Source organism: Vanrija albida, assembly GCF_041260175.1.
Source record: "Vanrija albida strain AlHP1 chromosome Unknown contig_1, whole genome shotgun sequence".
Taxonomy (NCBI): Eukaryota; Fungi; Basidiomycota; class Tremellomycetes; order Trichosporonales; family Trichosporonaceae; genus Vanrija; species Vanrija albida.
In genome coordinates, this window is record NW_027191420.1 from 2,482,499 (window position 1) to 2,499,786 (window position 17,288).

Genomic DNA, 17,288 nt, shown 5'->3' on the forward strand with positions numbered 1-17,288 from the left:
CGTCCATTGAGGGAATGATCTCATCTTTCCTGGAGTGATAGAGACCATGGGCGTCTCAGTTCCGCATCATTCAGGATACATGCACCACTCACGCTGGTATTGTCGTTCACCTCCAAAATCAGTTGGAGATACGAATTGTCGGTGGGGCATTTGGCGGCCTTTGACGACGACGAGAGGCATGGGGAACCCTTCTTATGCTGGTCATGCGGAGGGTGACAGGTGAAGTCTGGGATGCAGCTAAAAAGCACGTATCTGTGTCGTTAACTGGTGTTGGTGGCCAGACAGTGATGGTTCGTACCTCACGCACCTATCACAAGTTGGCTTCACACCAACCTGGCGTAAGTCAACAGCATGAACCTCCGTTTATCTATCAGCCTCCCATGCCATGGATGACCCTAGCAAGCAGTGCGACTAAGTCTGGAGCTCTGTCGCAGCCCAACATGCCCGCGTCTTCACCTCACGGTATGCGTACCCCCAGGGGGAGGACGATTACTTCATTTCTGTTGCAGAATCATTATCAGTTGGGCAAATCTAAGCTCTTAGACATTACCTGGCTAATATCTGGCGGAGGTGGCAAGACAGGGGAGCTGTAGGTATCGATTGTCGTCGGGTCCTTGTCGTACTCACTCACCTCTGAATGGATTGGAAACCACCAAGAGTGTAAAGCACATGCGCGCATTCAGGAATACACACTCATTTGCCTTCGCCATCACCAAAAGGAAGCATTGTACATTTGAGTGTTAAAGCTCTGCAAGTCATTCTAGCGAATAATGCTCACAGAGGCGGGTATTATTCTTGCTTGGAACGTAATGCTCATCACACTACTCTCTCACCAATAAAGGGTTCCATAACACCGGGACGCGAACCAGCCAGTCATCATACAAGGCAGAATAACAGCCCCTGGTTGCCTTGAGTAGGCCGGTAGCATCACATTTCAGCGGTGAGGTGGGTTAGATGAGTGTGTGCATATTCCCAGCTGCGTACATGTGCATACTCCCCAAACATCTTGTCAACGCAATAAAACAACTCACTAACTGGTGTTGCTTGACTATGGGAGCCATTTCGTTTTCTCAGTGGATTCCTGAGAAGCACATCCCAATTCCCAGCATGTTTCACTGCATGCAGCCCTTGACAACGTTGTGAGAGGTGGACTTGCCCCGTTCTCGTTGATCAATAGCTTACTTAGCACTACCTCGAGTGGTGTACTTGATGAACTTCGCAACAGCATGTTGATGTTCATCACTTGTTCGAGCCCAATAGTCGTCAAACTTCGCTGCACGCACGCATCGTGTTATTTGCACGCGTTTGATTCGGTCGCGTTGTGCAAATGGGTGTGTCAAGACGGATGCTCCTTCATTGGGACACGGGACAAGTACGCCTCTGGCTCTGTATGCTCCTGAGACTATTGTGCTGAATGGTGTGTACGAGGGTCGTTGCGTCCCTCATTGTTGGCCTGATGCACATTGGGTGCCATGATGTTTGGTTGGAGGACGTTGTTGGGTGCTGGAGGTTGCTTTGATGTGACACCGCAGGATGGCCGTGTCTTTGGGTTATGGACGAAGGGGGTAAACGCGTGCAAATAGCACGATGCGCGCGTGCAGCGAAGTTTGACGCCAATAGTGCGACGAAGTCAAAATTGGGTATATCCCACAATACGAACATCTACGTTCCCGATATCAAACTCTCACCATTTGTGTTGTTGGTACGAATAGCCGTAATCACCCGAAAAAGAGTGAAGGCACGATTATACAGTGAAGGTACATATTTACAGTGAAGGTGAGGTGTCAGGTCCATGACAGTGTCGCGGTGTCAGCCTTCGGTCCGTCTGTACAGGTGCGTAACCTTTGGGCGTGTGTATTGCCATACACTCCAGTCGTCGTATCCGGACACTCTTTCGCCGGCGTTAGCTAATGCTTTTAAATGCAACCAACCACCATTTTACCCTCATGCACACACTCAAACTTCCAAACACCATTATGGCTTCACTTCGTACATGGACTCGGTAGTTGACACAGAGGTCACCCCAGTGGAGCATCCACCAACCTTGCATGCCACGGAGGAATCCCAAGTTAGTGTTAATGGCCCAAGTTCAAAGTCCAAGGCGGTGCGAGTGAATGCCCGGACTTGTCCGGGTTGGATCGATTTCTTAATGTGCACCTAATTTCTGGTAGTGGGCAAACACCGAGATCAGGGTGTGCGGAGGGTGTGCGGCGAGAACGCCTGGCATCCGCTACTTTTCCGCCGACACCAAGCAATACAAACACCTCCAATATCCCAAGCGTCACCAGCACCTGGCTGGATCAATTAGTGATCGGACAACAGCTTCAAGCTACACGACGGGGAAACTCAGTCAGAAAGGACTTCCTAGTGAAGGTTGTGAGGAATAGTAATCGTAAATTGAATGACGTGCAATGCGCACATTTGAACCCATCACCATACATCTTCGCCACGCAACAACTCTCCATGACATCGACGGTTCACATTGCCCTTCCCGCCGGATACCGCTCATGGCCCACAATACGGAGGCTGGGGTGGGCGACAGCCCTCCTCCCTCAATGTTCCCGGACCAACCAGCCGCTGTGGAATAATGATTTGGTTGGCTTGAGTTGAGTTAATGTCGAGTTCGGGACATCATGAAAAGCAGCTTCAGGAGTCATAGTGTGACAGTCTACCGATTGATAAAATCGTTTCATCTCTCCATCGGCATGGGCTGCCCCTCTCTGTACTCAGCGTTGACCGTTGCCCATACGCTGGGGCCGGCGGGGGTGGCAGTACGAGCAATAGAAACTTATGGTGCAACACTCTGCTGGATCTCTTCAACTGAACAACAGCGGCATGGCCCGCTGGTCGTTGATTGTGGATGTGAGGGCTCTCCATGTAGTGGCACACCGGGGTTCCGGGTCCCGCTCTGCTATTATCCTCCGTCACACCCTCCAGTTCGGTCGTACAGGGCTTCACTTATCAGTTGTGCTTCTACATGGCCAGGCATCGCTGAATCGGGTTGCTTTCCTATTGCTCCTCAGCGACCGTCTGTTGAGGTCGAAGAAACCAGCTTTCCGAAGGCTTGGGAGCGACCAGAACAAGCAAGAAGAGGTGCCTTGTCTTGCCTTGAAGTGCTGAGCACTCCGTTGGGACTCAACGGCATTGACTGCGGGGTGACAGACAGACTGGCGTGGCACTTCTGGAGTGCGGAAGAGGCGAGCGTTTGAACTTGCTATTGCAATGTCAACATCCCTCTCTAGATGTAGATGTTGAACAAATTAGAGGTGAACCCTTCCGTGAAGCTGGAGTTATCGAGGGGAGGGAGGCCACGGTGACAACGCTCTCGCCAAACTGTCTTCGAAGAGGGCCTTCTGTCGGATGTTGACATGGAGGGCAGAAGTGCCACACGCGGGGCGAAAGGGTTGGGGTATCCGGGGAGCGTTTGAGTTGCGGGGCAGGTGCTGACTGCCACAGACTGTGGGCGCTGTGGCAGTGAGTGAGAGGGGTTGCGACCGCGGTTGTGCATGACAGGAAGAATAATGCGTACCTCCATTAACTTGCACAGTACTTCACCTCGTAATCTATATAGTCGGTAACACTATTTTTCATCAGCATCCCATATCTTCATGTCCCACTGGCTGGTACGGTTCTGACAGAGCTTGGGAGCGCCTGACTGCCCAAAGTCGTGCGATGATGGGCGATCACCCGCCGACAGGGCTGTCAGCTGCGTTCCTTTGGCGACCGACTACGGCGCTCGCTTGAGCTGCGAAGACGCTCTTGCAGGATATGTAGTCAACTTGGAAGCTCTGGGATTTGCTGCACCCTGCATGCATGGGCATCGACCGAGCTGTTGTTGGCGTCTGTCCATCTATCGACCTGTTGTTGGCTATCAAGTGCCACGAAGTCACAGAAGTATCACGTGACCCAATGTTGACTTTCCACTTTCGCGACGCGCGCCCGCTCGTGTCGTTGTCCATTCATCCACGCAACATGCAAACGAACGACACTGGGTTGATTTTCCAGTCCTCAAGGCAGCTGGCCGAAGCCTCGAATAGGGAGAAGAAGATTGTTGCTGCTGAGAGCATTGGAAACCCCATCAAGGTCAGCAGCAAGGTGCTCGACTTGGTGATTCGTGATCAAGATGCCTGGACTGCAGAGTCGGGCTGGCAGGCTCGGCGCTTGGACCTCAATGTGAGCAAGGTGAAGCACATACTCATGCTTACCGAGCAGACCGGAAAGACTCGTATGCTGTACAAAGGCCACAAGGGGCCGGTGACATCGCTCAGCCTCCACCAGGTTCAAGGTGACAAGGCTTGGCTTGCGCTGTTCACGGGATCGTGGGACAAGACGATCCGGGTTTGGGATGCGCTGGTATGTACGATGGGCTGACATGGCGGTCCATGCTGATGGCCTCTCAGTCCGGGGATCTGGTCGGGGTGCTGGAAGGCCACAGCGATTTCGTCAAGTCGGTGACCGTGCTTCCTACTGTCCCTCCCCTGCTCCTCTCGACCTCATCCGACAGGACCTTCCGTCTCTGGGACCTGTCTCCTTTGGAGAAGCGAGAGCTACCAACGGTCCGTCAAACTGTGAAGGAGCATACCCGGCCGGTCGAATCCGCGACATTTGAGGTCTCCTCGCACGCGGAGCCGACCGAGCGCACTGTCGATGTGTGGACGGGAGACTCGTTGGGTGCCATCAAGCAGTGGAGCGTCAAGCAGGTGAGACACAGCGTGCGACTGTTGGCTGATGTAAGATTGTCCCCGACTCGCACACCCCCCTGACGTTCGTCACGGACAAGGAGGCCCACGAGACGAGTGTGTCCGAGGTTGTCGCCGTGGAGGACGGCCTTTGGAGCGGTGAGTTCACTGTCCACTCTCCATCCTTGGTGATGACTGACACGGAGATAGCTTCCATGGACAACACGGCTAAGCTGCAAGGCGCGTCCTCTCAGAAACTGGTGCACCCAAGTTATGTCAAGTCAATCCTGCCAACCCCTCAAGGACTTCCTTACATTGTGACTGGCTGCGAAGACGAAAACATTCGACTGTGGGACGCCAACAACCTTGACGCGAAGCCCAAACCCTTGTCAGTCGTTGAAGGCCATTGCGGTGAGGTTTCTGCCCTTGGCGTCTGGATCAAGGACGAAGATGGCAAGAAGGTCGTCAATGTTGTCTCCGGCAGCCTGGACGGGACTCTGAGGAGATGGGGCCTTCAAGGTGCGTTGCCGTCATATCAAGTGCCGAGCTGACGTGCCAAGAGCTACTCAAACCCCGGAAGCTCAACTATGACCCAGTCAAGGAGACCGACGACGTTGGCTTGACTGAGGAGGAGGAGCGCGAGCTCGCCGAGCTGATGTCGGATAGCGATTGAAACACAAGTATCCCATAGGTCTGCCATGCACATTCATTGTCTATACTATGACACGGCGCCCTGCACGTCCGTCTACTGCTGAAGGGAATTGGCAGCCAAGTCCAGTACCCGATCAACATATGACCCCAGTTCTGGAGTGCCCTCGAGCTTCTCTCGCAGCGGAGAACCGGAGGACAGGGCATAAATGCAGTAGAGGTGAGATGCGATGAGGGCATCCAGGGGTGTCGGCGTTCTAATCCGTAGTCAGCACGTACCCTAAACACGACGAGTCGCCCGGTAGTCTCACTTGGCGTTCTGTGCCCACTGGCCACGGCCAACCAATTCTTGCAGTGTCTCCAGCGCCTGGATGCCAGACTCGATCAAGGTCAAGTGGTCGATCGATCGGTCGTCTCCTGTAAAGGACACAGGAAGTGGAGTTGTGAGGCCTGCCACGAGCGCTGGTGGCTGAGGAAGCAGGGGAGCGACGGTGGCGGAGGACTGGTTCGTGGAGGCCAACAGCGCGGGTAGCAGCCGCACAAGAACCAGTTGGGCAACTGCAAGTGCCTCATCATATGCGCCTTGGTCGGGCATGCCATGGAGTCTGAATGAGTTAGAACCCAGCGCTTTCAAGAAGGCCACAGTACGCACTTTGCTGACTTTCCTTGCAAGGGATGTGTGCTATCCAGCCACTGACGAATCTCGTCAGCTGCCACGAGCTTGTTCTCCTCGATCAAGTGGAGAGTCGGGAGCTTTGCCCCCGGGGCAGCATCTTCATTGCCCCAGGGCTGAAAGCGAACGGAGACTGGGCGGAGGAGGAACAGCAGTTGCGCGCGAAGGGATGCCGGGGCGACCGAGGCCCATGATCGGTAGTGGGGGCTGCTGAACTCGGCCGGGGGATGAATCTGCGGGGAAATGAAGCTGTCAGCATTCATCAAGGGTCTGAAGAGGGGCGGCATACCCATAACGTGTATGGGGAAGTGGCAGAGCTCTTCCAGTCAAGGGTGTCTTCCTGGTTGAGGACAACGAGCGGATACTTTGCGTACAGGCTGTTGACCCACTGGGGAGCCTTGAACACTGAAGTTGATGCCATGGCGGAGGGCTTTTCCGTATGCAAGCGCAAAACTGGGCGCGGGAGTGTGCTTGGGCGAAGTTGAAGACGACAAAGAGGCTTTACTGTGCTGAAACGGCCAAGTTTGTCAATGACCCGGACATTGTAGGTGGACCTGTCAAGACTGTGGGGGCCCGCACTGAATCCATTATTTGACCCCCCCTGTATTACTGTTGCCTTGAGCCAACGTCGCCGCCGGTGGGGCACTCGTCGGCCGGGCGGCCGGGCTTGCGGGCCGGCATACGCGTGTGGGAGGAAGGCAGAGTGGGTGGGTGCAGTGTAGTACAGTGAGTGGGTGGGACCATGCATCCGACGATGACGATGTCGTCAACCGCCGCCGACCCCCTGGTCCCTAAGCACCCACACCACACCACACCACCACACACCGCCTCCAACCCACAACCACCTTCCCCCCCAATCCATCCTTCTTCTCCTTCCACATCCATCTCCATCCACCCTTCTCCTCAACTCCTTCCTCTATCTAGTATCAATCTCACCCATACGCTTCTCCCTCACTGCGGCCTGTCACAATGACAGTCCCAACCGCCCAAGAGCAGCACTACTATGACCAGCTCTTCGACATTGTCGACAAAGATGGCGTAAGTACCGCGCCCATCTACCCCCTCGCCTTCGGTCTGACTTGCCTTGCAGAGCGGTATTCTCCCTGGATCTGAAGCGTTCCCATTCTTGACCGCGTCAGGCCTCCCCCAACAGACGCTCGGTGAAATCTGGGCCATCGCGGACCCCGACAACAACGGCTTCCTCACCAAGGATGGACTGTACAAGGTTGCCCGACTGGTTGGCTGGATGCAGTCCGGCAAGCAAACACAGGTGGACCCCGCCCTGATCAGCAAACCTGGGCCGTTCCCCAAGTTCTCTGGTTACCCTCCTCCTCCCGTGGCCCCGCAGTTGACCGGAACTTCGTCGACTGGCTCGCCGGCCGCTTCGCACGGCCTTCCGCCCCTCACCCCCTCGGACCGAGCCCAGTTTACGCGTATCTTTGCCGGTTGCGGACCCGTTAATGGTCTTGTGGCTGGTGACAAGGCTCGAGATGTCTTCCTGAAGAGTCAGCTCAGCTACGACAAGTTGGGCCTCATCTGGTGAGTTCGAAGTGCCATCACGTCGCGATGGAGTAAGCCTGACGTCCCTCAAGGAACCTCGCAGACACGCAACAGCGAGGTGCTCTGGATTTAACCGACTTCGTTATCGGCATGTGGCTCATCCGCAGCTCAATGGCGAACTCCTCCACCGTACTTCCTCAAACTCTCCCACCTGGGGCGTATGAGGTGGCCTCTGGAGGTCGGGCCCCTCCTCGGCCCACCAGCCCTCTCTCTCAACAGCACACTGGCGGTGCCACCAGCCCCATCCAAAGACAGCTCACTGGCACCCTTCAACCTCAAATCACTGGCCAGAACTTTGCCGCGCCTCTGGGTACCCCCCCACGTGCGAACACTGTAACACCTTCCCGCCAGTCAACCGGGACACCTGCGTTCGTGTCTGCGCCTACCTCCAGCTCCGCCTCAACCCTTCCTTGGGATGTCACTGCGGAGACCAAGGCCGCTTCCGATCGCTTCTTCACCCAACTTGACAGCCAGAACAGGGGGGTTATCGAGGGAGATGTGGCGGTTCCCTTCATGCTCCAGAGTCAGCTGGATGAAGGCGTTCTTGCCAGTATCTGGTACGTGGTCTGTTGTGGCAATTGCTGATCAACAGGGACCTGTCGGACATTCGTGAGGAGGGCAAGCTGGATCGCGACGAGTTCGCCGTTGCGATGCATCTCATCAACTCCAAGCTGGCTGGCAATGAGTTGCCGACAGCTCTTCCTCTCAGCCTTGTGCCACCATCCTTGCGGGCGTCACATGGTGCCACAGCCACACAGCCGCCGCCGGCCGACAACAGCAACACCAAGGACCTGTTTGACCTCTTCGACGACGCACCGGCGACCGCGGATTCGCCTGCCCCTCAACCGGCATTCCTCCCCCTTCCTCCTTCGCGGAGGGCTACGCAAGAGCCGTCGCGACAGACTTCGCGAGCAGCGGTCAGCCCGTCGAACCTCTCCGCCCGTCCAGCCTTTGGTAGGTGATAAAGACAGCTTGTGAGGGTTGTGGCTAACTTCCCGTTTCCAGCTCTTCCGCAGTCGCAGCCAGGCAGCGATCTGCTTGGCGACGATGGCGCCGACACTTCTGCAGCATCCGCACTTGACAAATCTGCCGAACTGGGCAACAAGAAGAATCAACTTGACAATACGGCGCGATCCGTCGCCGCACTCGAGAAGGATCACGCGGAGCTGGAGAGCCAGGTATCGTCCAGTGCCCAGGCGCTGGAGAAACTGGAGAGCGACCTCACTGCTGCGCGTGGCAAGCATGAAGTGGAGACCAAGGCCGTGTCTGATCTTCGCATCCGTGTTGGAGAGCAGGCGGCCAAGTTGAAGCAGCTGCAAGGCGATGTCATTTCGGCGGAAAGCGACCTCACCGCCATGCGCCTGGAGAAGGATGAGCTTGAACAGAGTCTCCTGCGAGACAAGGAGGAAGTCCGAAGCCTGCAGAAGCGCATGAAGGAGGTCGAGGACGAGAAGTCGGGCCTCAAACTTCTTCTCGACAAGACCAAGAAGGATGCTCGTCAACAGAAGGGCATGGTTACGATCGCGAAAAAGCAGCTTTCGACTGCAGAGGCTTCGCGAGACTCGGTTCAGCAGGACGTACGACTTGCCGAGCAAGAATTGGAGGAGGCTACGGCTGCTGCAAGCGCTGAGCGTGTCGCGTCACCGAGCTCTGCATCGAACGCTGCTGCAGTTCCTCTCCCGCACACACCTCAGACGCTTAGCCCCGAGCCAACCGGTGTCTCACAGCGGTCCAACAATCCATTCGATCGCTTCAGCCGCTCATCATTGTCCCGATCCGCCCAGAGTCCGGAGATCGGCCCGTCGACCACGGCAGCTTTCGTGGGCGTGGGTGCCGGAATCGTTGGTGGCACAGCTATCGCCGCTGCCGCCCTCTCCGGCTCTACGACTTCGGATGGGGCCCCTGCCCTTGACTCCGCTCAAGCCGAGTCCTCGGCCCCTATCGACGGCCCGTCTGAGGCCGAAGGCAGTGTGGACCCTTTCAATGCGCCGTCGGACCCGACCGGCCAGTCATTCGAGAAGCATGTCGCCGAGAGCGATCCGTTTGGTGCGGCCCCGGTCACTAGGTCAACCTCCAACGAGCATGAGGCGTCCCAAGATGCGACGACGCATCACGGTTTCGCGGACACGTTCGGAGCCCCTGTCGAGCAGACCATTCAAGAGCAACCGAGTGCACCGGACCACCAAGCCGCACCAACCGACTTTGACTCTGCGTTTGCCGACTTCGATACTTCTGCCGACGCTGCCGAGGGTCTGTCAGCAGAGGCTCCTCACACTGGATCTCTTGGAGCTCTTGACAACACCTCGCCCGTTGACACTCATGCGGAAACCCAGCGTTCCGCCCAGACCGATACTCTGCCAGTCTCTGGAATCTCTGAGGACAAGGCTGAGGTTGTCCCCACACATCCTCCGATCAGCTCGCATGCCCCAGCTGTGAATGTGTTGGGAGCTGTTTCTCCCACTCTGCCGCCTCAGCTATCAGCGGAGCAGAAGAATGTGCCAACCCGCGACCTCGACGGCGGCGAGTCATCCGACGAGGACGAGGGCCCCGAAGACATCGACGCTCCCCGTCGCAACTACACGTCTCCTCCACCGGGAGCGAGCTCTTCGACGTCGCCAACCTCACCCAAGGCGGAGGCCGAAGGCCACTCTGAAGAGGTCCACGCCAAAACCCGCCGAAGCGCGCCGCCTCCCCCGGCCAGCCGCACGTCGGCTTCGGGTTCGCACGTTCCTGCCGGTGCAGCCATTTTCGATCCATTCGGCGCACCTGTGGACCAGAGTGCTGCATACCAGGCACCGGTGACGAAGAGTGCCCAATTCGACGACGAGGATGACTTCGACTTCACGGACCTTCCTCCGTCTCACGCCGAGGGTCAACAGGGCAGTGCCGTGTCTGCCTTTGACGACGAATTCGCCAGCTTTGACGACTTTACTAGCGCCGCTTCTCAGGTGAACACTGGCTCGGACAACTCAAACTCGCTTCTTCAGACCTACGAGGTTGTCTCGCCGAAGGCCGGCCAGCATGATGCGGACGGTGGCTTGGATGAGTGGGGTGTCAGCCCTTCCGCCGCATCCGCTGCCGCATCCGCTGGCGGACCGCCTGCCTTGTCCTTCGATGACGCGTTTGGAGGAGATTTCTCATCAAGGTACGCCTGATCACTCTCTTCCGACAACCGCCATGACTGACATCTCCAGCTTCAATGCCCCGAGTGAGCCTCCGCCCCCGGCAAGCGCGCCAGTGGGTTCGGCACCCAACTTGCCCAAGAGGCCATCTCTGGGCACTGGGGTCAGCGACCTCCCCCAGTCTGATGATCTCGAGGATGTCAAGCGAGTGAGTGGGCTTTGGAGTTTGACGAGCGAGGAGAGAGGCTAACTGTGCAGCTTTGCGCTATGGGCTTCCCTCGTTCCCTGGTCGTCGAGGCCTTGGATGCCAACGGATACGACTTCCAGAAGGCCCTCAATGTGCTTCTTGTTAAGTAGACGGAATACAAGAGTGCTGGTTGCCAGCAAGACGTTTGGAACTGGATGCATCTCTTTTGTGTTGGAAGCGTATGCAAAGACGAGCTCATTCTTCGCCGAGCCTTTGCCCAGAGCCCCATCGGTGGCGGACTGCCTCTGCGGCTGAGCTGTTGCTGGTGCTGTTGGCCCTGTAGTCGGTAGCCGTGATGCCTGACGAGAAGCGGGTGGTAGGGCCGCTCCTGGCGACAAAGAGACGTCGGAACCAACGAGGGGCAGCCAGCGCGTTCGGGCGGCGCAGACGAGCAGGGGCATGCAGAGGGAGATAGGTTGAGATGAACCACCTGACAATCAATCAGTGGGGGCTGCTGGGGAAGCCAGTCAACATACCAAAAGTGACCGACAATGACGCCCAGTAGGCCAGCGAGGAAGATGTTCGTGCCGACTAGGATAAAGTCGAGCCCAAGCATGACCAATGGATACACTCGCAAAGAGTCAGCAGTCTAGACAACCGGGAATAAGGCACATACAGCGAGTTGGAACAGACACAAGGCCGAAGATACTCATCCTCGTTACCGGAAACTCCCTGCACCAAATGTAGACCAGGGCACTCCGGAGTGAGTGGAAGAGAATGGACGAGTTTAATGTAGCCGCGTTGAGGACCTGGGGGGTGAGCAGAATGCCATTGTGAATGCTCACGAGGATGGATATCCAGAGCATGAGCAGCATCCAGATGTAGGCGGGGCGATCGAACATGCTGGGGAGTCAGCTGCTGGTCTGCACCCTATGGCTACCTCTTCTTCTCCAGTGCAAGAGAGGTCTGGTATAGGTTCATGAGGTTGAACAAGAAGTCCATGCCCGATTTCCCGTAGCCAAAGAAGAAGGCAGTAACGGGCCGCCATATCTGCAACATTGCTTAGCCGCGACACCGACTGTGCAAAGTGGGACGCACCTGGTAGTTGCCGTAGACTCTTGGCCAGATTAGAGTAATCTGATATGAATCAGAGCAAGGTCACTGCAGTCTAGACACTGGCACCTACAGATCCGAAGGGAACCACTTTGGTTAGGACACCTCTACAAGCCACGTCAGCGACAGCGCGTTGCGAGTTGACAGGACTGACGATGTGACGGCAACTGTCGCTCCGACCAGCGCCGCTGTCACCGGCGGAAACTCGAAGGACGCGATGTCAGCCATGGCGAAGTGGTAGGAATGGTCGTAAGAGAGATATGTAGATGAAAGGTAGACAGACGACAACTGAGTGTGCTGACTTGGCGAGGTGGAGGTTGTTCTGCCTCGCGACTAACGTCATCCTGAAACTGACGGAAACAACGTGGAGGCGGACGCGCGGTCGAGGCTGTGCTCGACCGAGTTCTCGCAAACTCGACAATTACTAATGACCTTTGACATGCTCTCGATTAGGGATGTCGACTTGTTCGTGCGTCGCGAGCCGGCAGACGGCTGGCTGCCAGTGCAGGAGGAGGACGAGCAGCACGAGCCGTCCGCGCGCCCGCCGTGCCGCGACTTCTCACTCGTGTTTGTCATCAGAGACGAGACTGAGCGCACGGTGGGTGCAGCCACGCGCTCTGCTCGCACTTACCCTAGCGCCAGGTACTGCTGGGGAAGAAGAAGCGGGGGCTAGGCAAGGGCATGTCAGTGGCACATTGTTCGAGCAAGAGACAGAGCGGGCCGACCTGACGCGCCAGGTTCAACGGCTTCGGGGGCAAGCGCGAGCCTGGAGAGACGATGCAGGAGTGCGCCATTCGCGAGCTACAGGTATGGAGGCGTGGCTTAAGCGTTGAAGCAGGTGTTGATACTTCGCACAGGAGGAATGCGGCCTGCGTGTCGCCAGAGAGCACATGCAACCGAGGGGCACGCTCACCATCGTTCGGCCGGCCGCAGAGGAATCAGGCGCCACAATCGTCGCGAACATACACCTGTTCACGGCACGGCAGTGGCAGGGTGCACCAGTCGAGTGAGCATGCCCTCCCTCGCCCCAGCTGCAGAAGCTGAAGCGTACAGGACTGAAGAAATGACACCTGCGTGGTTCAACATTGAGGGCATGCCGTACGATGAAATGGTAAGCGACGCGATACTTCGCAGGCTGACCCATCAGTGGCCAGAAGCAAGCATATATGTGCCAGCTTTGTTGAGTGAAGACCACCTGGGCCCTCCACTATCCAGTCATTTGCTGTATGGGCGAGTCGACTACTCGGCTCCAATGACCATTGCGGGGTTGTGGCTAGGCTGGTCATCAAAGACACTTGACGCGATCACATGAGGATGCATTTACTTCTCAAACGCTAACACTTTGTATCTCTACTGCTTTACTCGGATCATCTTCGTCCCATCGCAAAGGCTTGAAGTTTGCGCATGCGCTTAGGCGTAGAGACTGAGCGTGGTTAGTTATCTAGGGTCGCATCCGTAGGCGGCAGCCAACTTACTCGTCGTCGTCGGCCTCGTTCTGGAAGGACGCACCGCCCTGCTGAGCGTCGCCGCTCTCTGGGAACTAGCCAGTGTTAGCACATGACTGCAAGAGAGATTCAATTGCAACTCACCTTGAAGTTTGAACCGCCGAGTCCCCTAGACTGCTGAAGCTGCGAGCTGAACATCTCGTAGCGGCGGATGTCGGCGTCAGACACTGAGCGACGGGCGAACTTCATGGCCTCCTCGAAGTGCTCGCTGAAGGGAGTAAGCACAATGCCATCGTAAAGTGGCGGACAACTTACACAGAGATGGCAGGGACCTCGTCCTCATCGTTCTCCTCGTCCATGAGGTCGACATCACCACCGGCCTGCTCAGCCTTCTCCTTGCGCTCGTTCTCCTTGCGGATGTCGGACTCAATGCTGGCACGGATAGCGAGCTTGGCAGCACGCTGGCAGATCTCGGTGAGATCAGCACCAGAGAATCCGGCAGTGTTCTTGGCGAGGAAGTTGAGGTCGACACCAGGGGCAAGAGGAGACTTGCGAAGAGTGGCCTGCAGGATGGAAAGACGCGAGGCCTCGTCGGGGAGAGGGATGTAAATGAGCTGGGACGTGTTAGTTGCCGTCTCATCGTCGAAGCAAGGAACCCACCTGGTCAAGACGACCGGGACGAAGAAGGGCGGGGTCAATCTGGTCGGGGCGGTCTGGGAAACATTAGCTATTGCACGTAGCTAGCCATCCGTAGCGAAACTCACTGGTAGCACCAATGATGAAGACGTTCTTCTTGGCGTTCATACCGTCCATCTCGGTCTGCGCATTTGTTAGTAATCGGCGTCAGATGGGTTGCAGATACTCACAAGGATCTGGTTAAGGACACGGTCGCTGGCGCCTCCAGCGTCGCCGCCGGCACCACCACGCGACTTGGCGATCGAGTCAAGCTCGTCGAAGAACATGACACAAGGAGCAGCGGCACGAGCCTTGTCGAAGACGTCGCGGACGTTGGCCTCAGACTCGCCGAACCACATGGTAAGAAGCTCAGGGCCCTTGATGGAGATGAAGTTGGCCTGGCACTCGTTGGCGATACTGCATGTCAGTACTTGGTCAGGGCAGGTGGGACTTACGCCTTGGCGAGCATGGTCTTACCAGTACCAGGGGGGCCGTAGAAGAGCACACCCTTGGAAGGCGAGAGACCATACTTGAGGAACTTCTCCGGGTGCTCGACAGGGTACTGGACGGTCTCCTGAAGCTCGCGCTTGACCTTGTCGAGACCACCAATGTCGTTCCAGGTGGTGGTGGGGATCTCCACAACAGTCTCGCGGAGAGCCGAGGGGTTGTTGACACCGAGGGCGTAGCGGAAGTTCTCCATGGTGACACCAAGAGAGTCAAGAACCTCGGCGTCGATCGTCTCCTCGTCGAGGTCGATGAGGTCCATCTTCTCGCGAATCTGCTGCATGGCAGCCTCCGAGCAAAGCGACGCCATGTCGGCACCAACGTAACCGTGGGTGTCGGCGGCAATCTGCTCGAGGTCGACGTCGTCCGAGAGCTTCATGTTCTTGGTGTGAATGCGGAGGATCTCAAGACGGCCGGTGGGGTCGGGGATACCGATGTCGACCTCACGGTCAAAGCGGCCGAAGCGGCGAAGAGCAGGGTCGATCGAGTTAGGGCGGTTGGTCGCGGCCATGACAACGACGTTCGAGCGGGACTTGAGGCCGTCCATGAGCGTAAGGAGCTGAGAGACGACACGACGCTCGACCTCTCCGTTAGTCTTGTCACGCTTGGGCGCGATCGAGTCGATCTCGTCAATGAAGATGATGGCAGGGCTGTTCTTCTCGGCCTCCTCGAACGCCTTGCGCAGGTTGGACTCAGACTCGCCGGCCATCTTAGACATGATCTCAGGACCGTTGATGAGGAAGAAGAAGGCGCCGGTCTCGTTGGCGACAGCGCGCGCCATCAAGGTCTTGCCGGTACCGGGGGGACCGAACATGAGGATACCGCGAGGAGGCTTGATACCGATGGCCTTGAAGAGCTGCGGGTGGCGGAGGGGAAGCTCGACGAGCTCACGAATCTGCACAGAGTTAGCAAAGCGCCCCTAAACGAATCAAGCAGACGATAAACTGACCTGCGCCAGCTGCTTGCGGCAGCCACCAAGGTCGTCATAACCGACAGCATTCAGGTCAGCCTCCTCGGCCTCGCGGTCAAGAGGGTCGCCCTCAGTGTGAATGACCTGTGGATAATCAGTTTCGCGTACTATGGCGCCGGTAACGGTGGCATACGCACAGTGTCGGAAGCCACAATCTAAAGCCCCGTCAGCAGTCGTTCACAGTTCCAGTGTTAAGACGTACACAGTAGGGAGAGGGGTCAACCTCGATGACCTTGAAGTCGACAGTCCTCATACCACCGCGAACCTGGAAGACATCGCCTGCCCATGTCAGCCGAGTGGTCCAGCCATCAACACGCCTCGTCACTCACCCTTGCGGACGGGGCGGTAGGCCTCAAGGAAGTAGGGCTTGAGGTAAACGTCAAACAGGTTGCCAGAGAGGCCCTCGATCGAGTCGGCAAAGGGCAGGATGTGGATGCTGAGCAAGATTAGTCACCAGTCATAGTGCCTGGTGAGTGACTTACCGCTTGCCGTACTTGATGTCGTTGGCGGCAGACACGTGAACAAAGTCGCCAAGCTTGATGGCACAGTTTCCACGAGCAACTGGGTGTATCGGTCAGAAATGTTCCATGGACGTCGCAATCGGGTGGCTTACCCTTGTTCATGCAGATCTTGCCCTGCTCAATGTCATCCTGGCTCAGGCAGATAAGGACGGTGTCCTTCCTGCGCTTGCCACGGACTAGGGGATTAGTAACATGGACGTAGCGTCACCGAATGCTCTGCTTACCGATGATGGTGTCGCCACTGCAGTCGCGTCAGCCTTGCCGCCAACACACACACAAGTGACCGCCCAGAGGTCACGAAAGCTGTACATACCGGAACAGGCCAAGGGCCTCCATGGTGTTGGGGTGGAGGACAGCCACGCTGTTGTCGTCGGAAGGGCTCTCGTCAACCAGAAGACGGTTGGGACTGAGGTGGTTTATCAGCAATGGTCGACGACCTTGCCCTCGACGTCGTCACTCACGACTTCTTCTGACGAAGAATAGCGGTGGCGGTCGAGTCATCGGCTACCGGCTGCATTGTGTTAGTGAATGGCAGAGGAGAGGAAGGGTGTGAGAGGTAGCATTGCCAGTGAGAGGCTCTGTAAGCAAGACACTGCTGCTGATAATGGACAACCGATTGGTCGTTCTAGCTCCACTCTGGCCACTCGCTGTCGGCGCGCAAGGGCACCGAGAGCGCTGGGGTGGCAATGACACTCACCTGAGATGGGTCGGCCATGTTGAATGATGTTTACGATGTTTGAAAGGGTTGAAGAGAAAGAGAGTTGAGAGAAAGAGAGAAAGGAATGATGAGAGGAAGTAAATGGAAGCCGAGAGAGACGGCGGGGGTGGTCGCTGGGTGGTGGACGGTCAGCCAACGACGCGATGACGATGCGCGCGTCCCAGTCAACGCTCTCGGGTGCGTCCAGGCAGGCCCGTCGACACCACGTGCTAAAATGAGTGTAATATTTAAATAGTGTTACATCCAAGCCTTATTGTTCAGCATTTACGTAAATCACTTCGGATCCGTGATCTGATGACTTTGGCTGGTGCTCGGCCGGGCAGGCGGGCGAGCGCGCGCGCGCCGGTTGGCGGCTCGCGGCTGGGGCTTGGTCGTTCGCACCCGCTCGTCAAAACAACGACCCATCGACCAAGTCTGTGCAATGACGCGCGCACCCACCGCCAACTGGGCCTAGCAACGACCTTGCAGTCCCA

General features: G+C 57.0%; 6 protein-coding genes across 6 annotated transcripts; 3 read left to right on the forward strand and 3 right to left on the reverse strand.

The window, feature by feature from the left end:
* Positions 1–3,972: 3,972 nt before the first annotated feature.
* Q8F55_001018 (uncharacterized protein) lies at positions 3,973–5,352 on the forward strand (the record flags this gene model as incomplete). The annotated part of the gene is made up of 5 exons (XM_069349663.1): positions 3,973–4,353; positions 4,401–4,700; positions 4,736–4,838; positions 4,890–5,198; positions 5,240–5,352. The coding sequence occupies 5 exons, from the start codon at positions 3,973–3,975 to the stop codon at positions 5,350–5,352; spliced, it is 1,206 nt and encodes a 401-aa protein (XP_069213207.1).
* Positions 5,353–5,424: 72 nt separating this feature from the next.
* On the reverse strand, positions 5,425–6,421 carry Q8F55_001019 (uncharacterized protein; the record flags this gene model as incomplete). Its single annotated transcript, XM_069349664.1, has 4 exons — positions 5,425–5,584; positions 5,639–5,932; positions 5,980–6,233; positions 6,290–6,421. The coding sequence occupies 4 exons, from the start codon at positions 6,419–6,421 to the stop codon at positions 5,425–5,427; spliced, it is 840 nt and encodes a 279-aa protein (XP_069213208.1).
* A 548-nt stretch (positions 6,422–6,969) lies between these two features.
* Positions 6,970–11,039, forward strand: Q8F55_001020 (uncharacterized protein; the record flags this gene model as incomplete). The annotated part of the gene is made up of 8 exons (XM_069349665.1): positions 6,970–7,038; positions 7,091–7,539; positions 7,593–7,689; positions 7,912–8,117; positions 8,153–8,514; positions 8,566–10,705; positions 10,755–10,890; positions 10,941–11,039. The coding sequence occupies 8 exons, from the start codon at positions 6,970–6,972 to the stop codon at positions 11,037–11,039; spliced, it is 3,558 nt and encodes a 1,185-aa protein (XP_069213209.1).
* An 85-nt stretch (positions 11,040–11,124) lies between these two features.
* On the reverse strand, positions 11,125–12,210 carry Q8F55_001021 (uncharacterized protein; the record flags this gene model as incomplete). Its single annotated transcript, XM_069349666.1, has 8 exons — positions 11,125–11,359; positions 11,406–11,499; positions 11,546–11,678; positions 11,715–11,772; positions 11,810–11,919; positions 11,968–12,006; positions 12,056–12,089; positions 12,137–12,210. The coding sequence occupies 8 exons, from the start codon at positions 12,208–12,210 to the stop codon at positions 11,125–11,127; spliced, it is 777 nt and encodes a 258-aa protein (XP_069213210.1).
* Positions 12,211–12,421: 211 nt separating this feature from the next.
* On the forward strand, positions 12,422–13,377 carry Q8F55_001022 (uncharacterized protein; the record flags this gene model as incomplete). The annotated part of the gene is made up of 6 exons (XM_069349667.1): positions 12,422–12,580; positions 12,625–12,665; positions 12,720–12,789; positions 12,840–12,988; positions 13,036–13,093; positions 13,372–13,377. The coding sequence occupies 6 exons, from the start codon at positions 12,422–12,424 to the stop codon at positions 13,375–13,377; spliced, it is 483 nt and encodes a 160-aa protein (XP_069213211.1).
* A 15-nt stretch (positions 13,378–13,392) lies between these two features.
* CDC48 (AAA ATPase cdc48) lies at positions 13,393–16,812 on the reverse strand (the record flags this gene model as incomplete). Its single annotated transcript, XM_069349668.1, has 17 exons — positions 13,393–13,405; positions 13,458–13,522; positions 13,572–13,695; positions 13,743–14,041; positions 14,088–14,140; positions 14,192–14,246; positions 14,294–14,519; positions 14,558–15,501; positions 15,556–15,660; positions 15,758–15,855; positions 15,906–16,012; positions 16,059–16,137; positions 16,190–16,273; positions 16,322–16,338; positions 16,411–16,503; positions 16,559–16,608; positions 16,795–16,812. The coding sequence occupies 17 exons, from the start codon at positions 16,810–16,812 to the stop codon at positions 13,393–13,395; spliced, it is 2,430 nt and encodes an 809-aa protein (XP_069213212.1).
* Between the last annotated feature and the right edge of the window lie 476 nt (positions 16,813–17,288).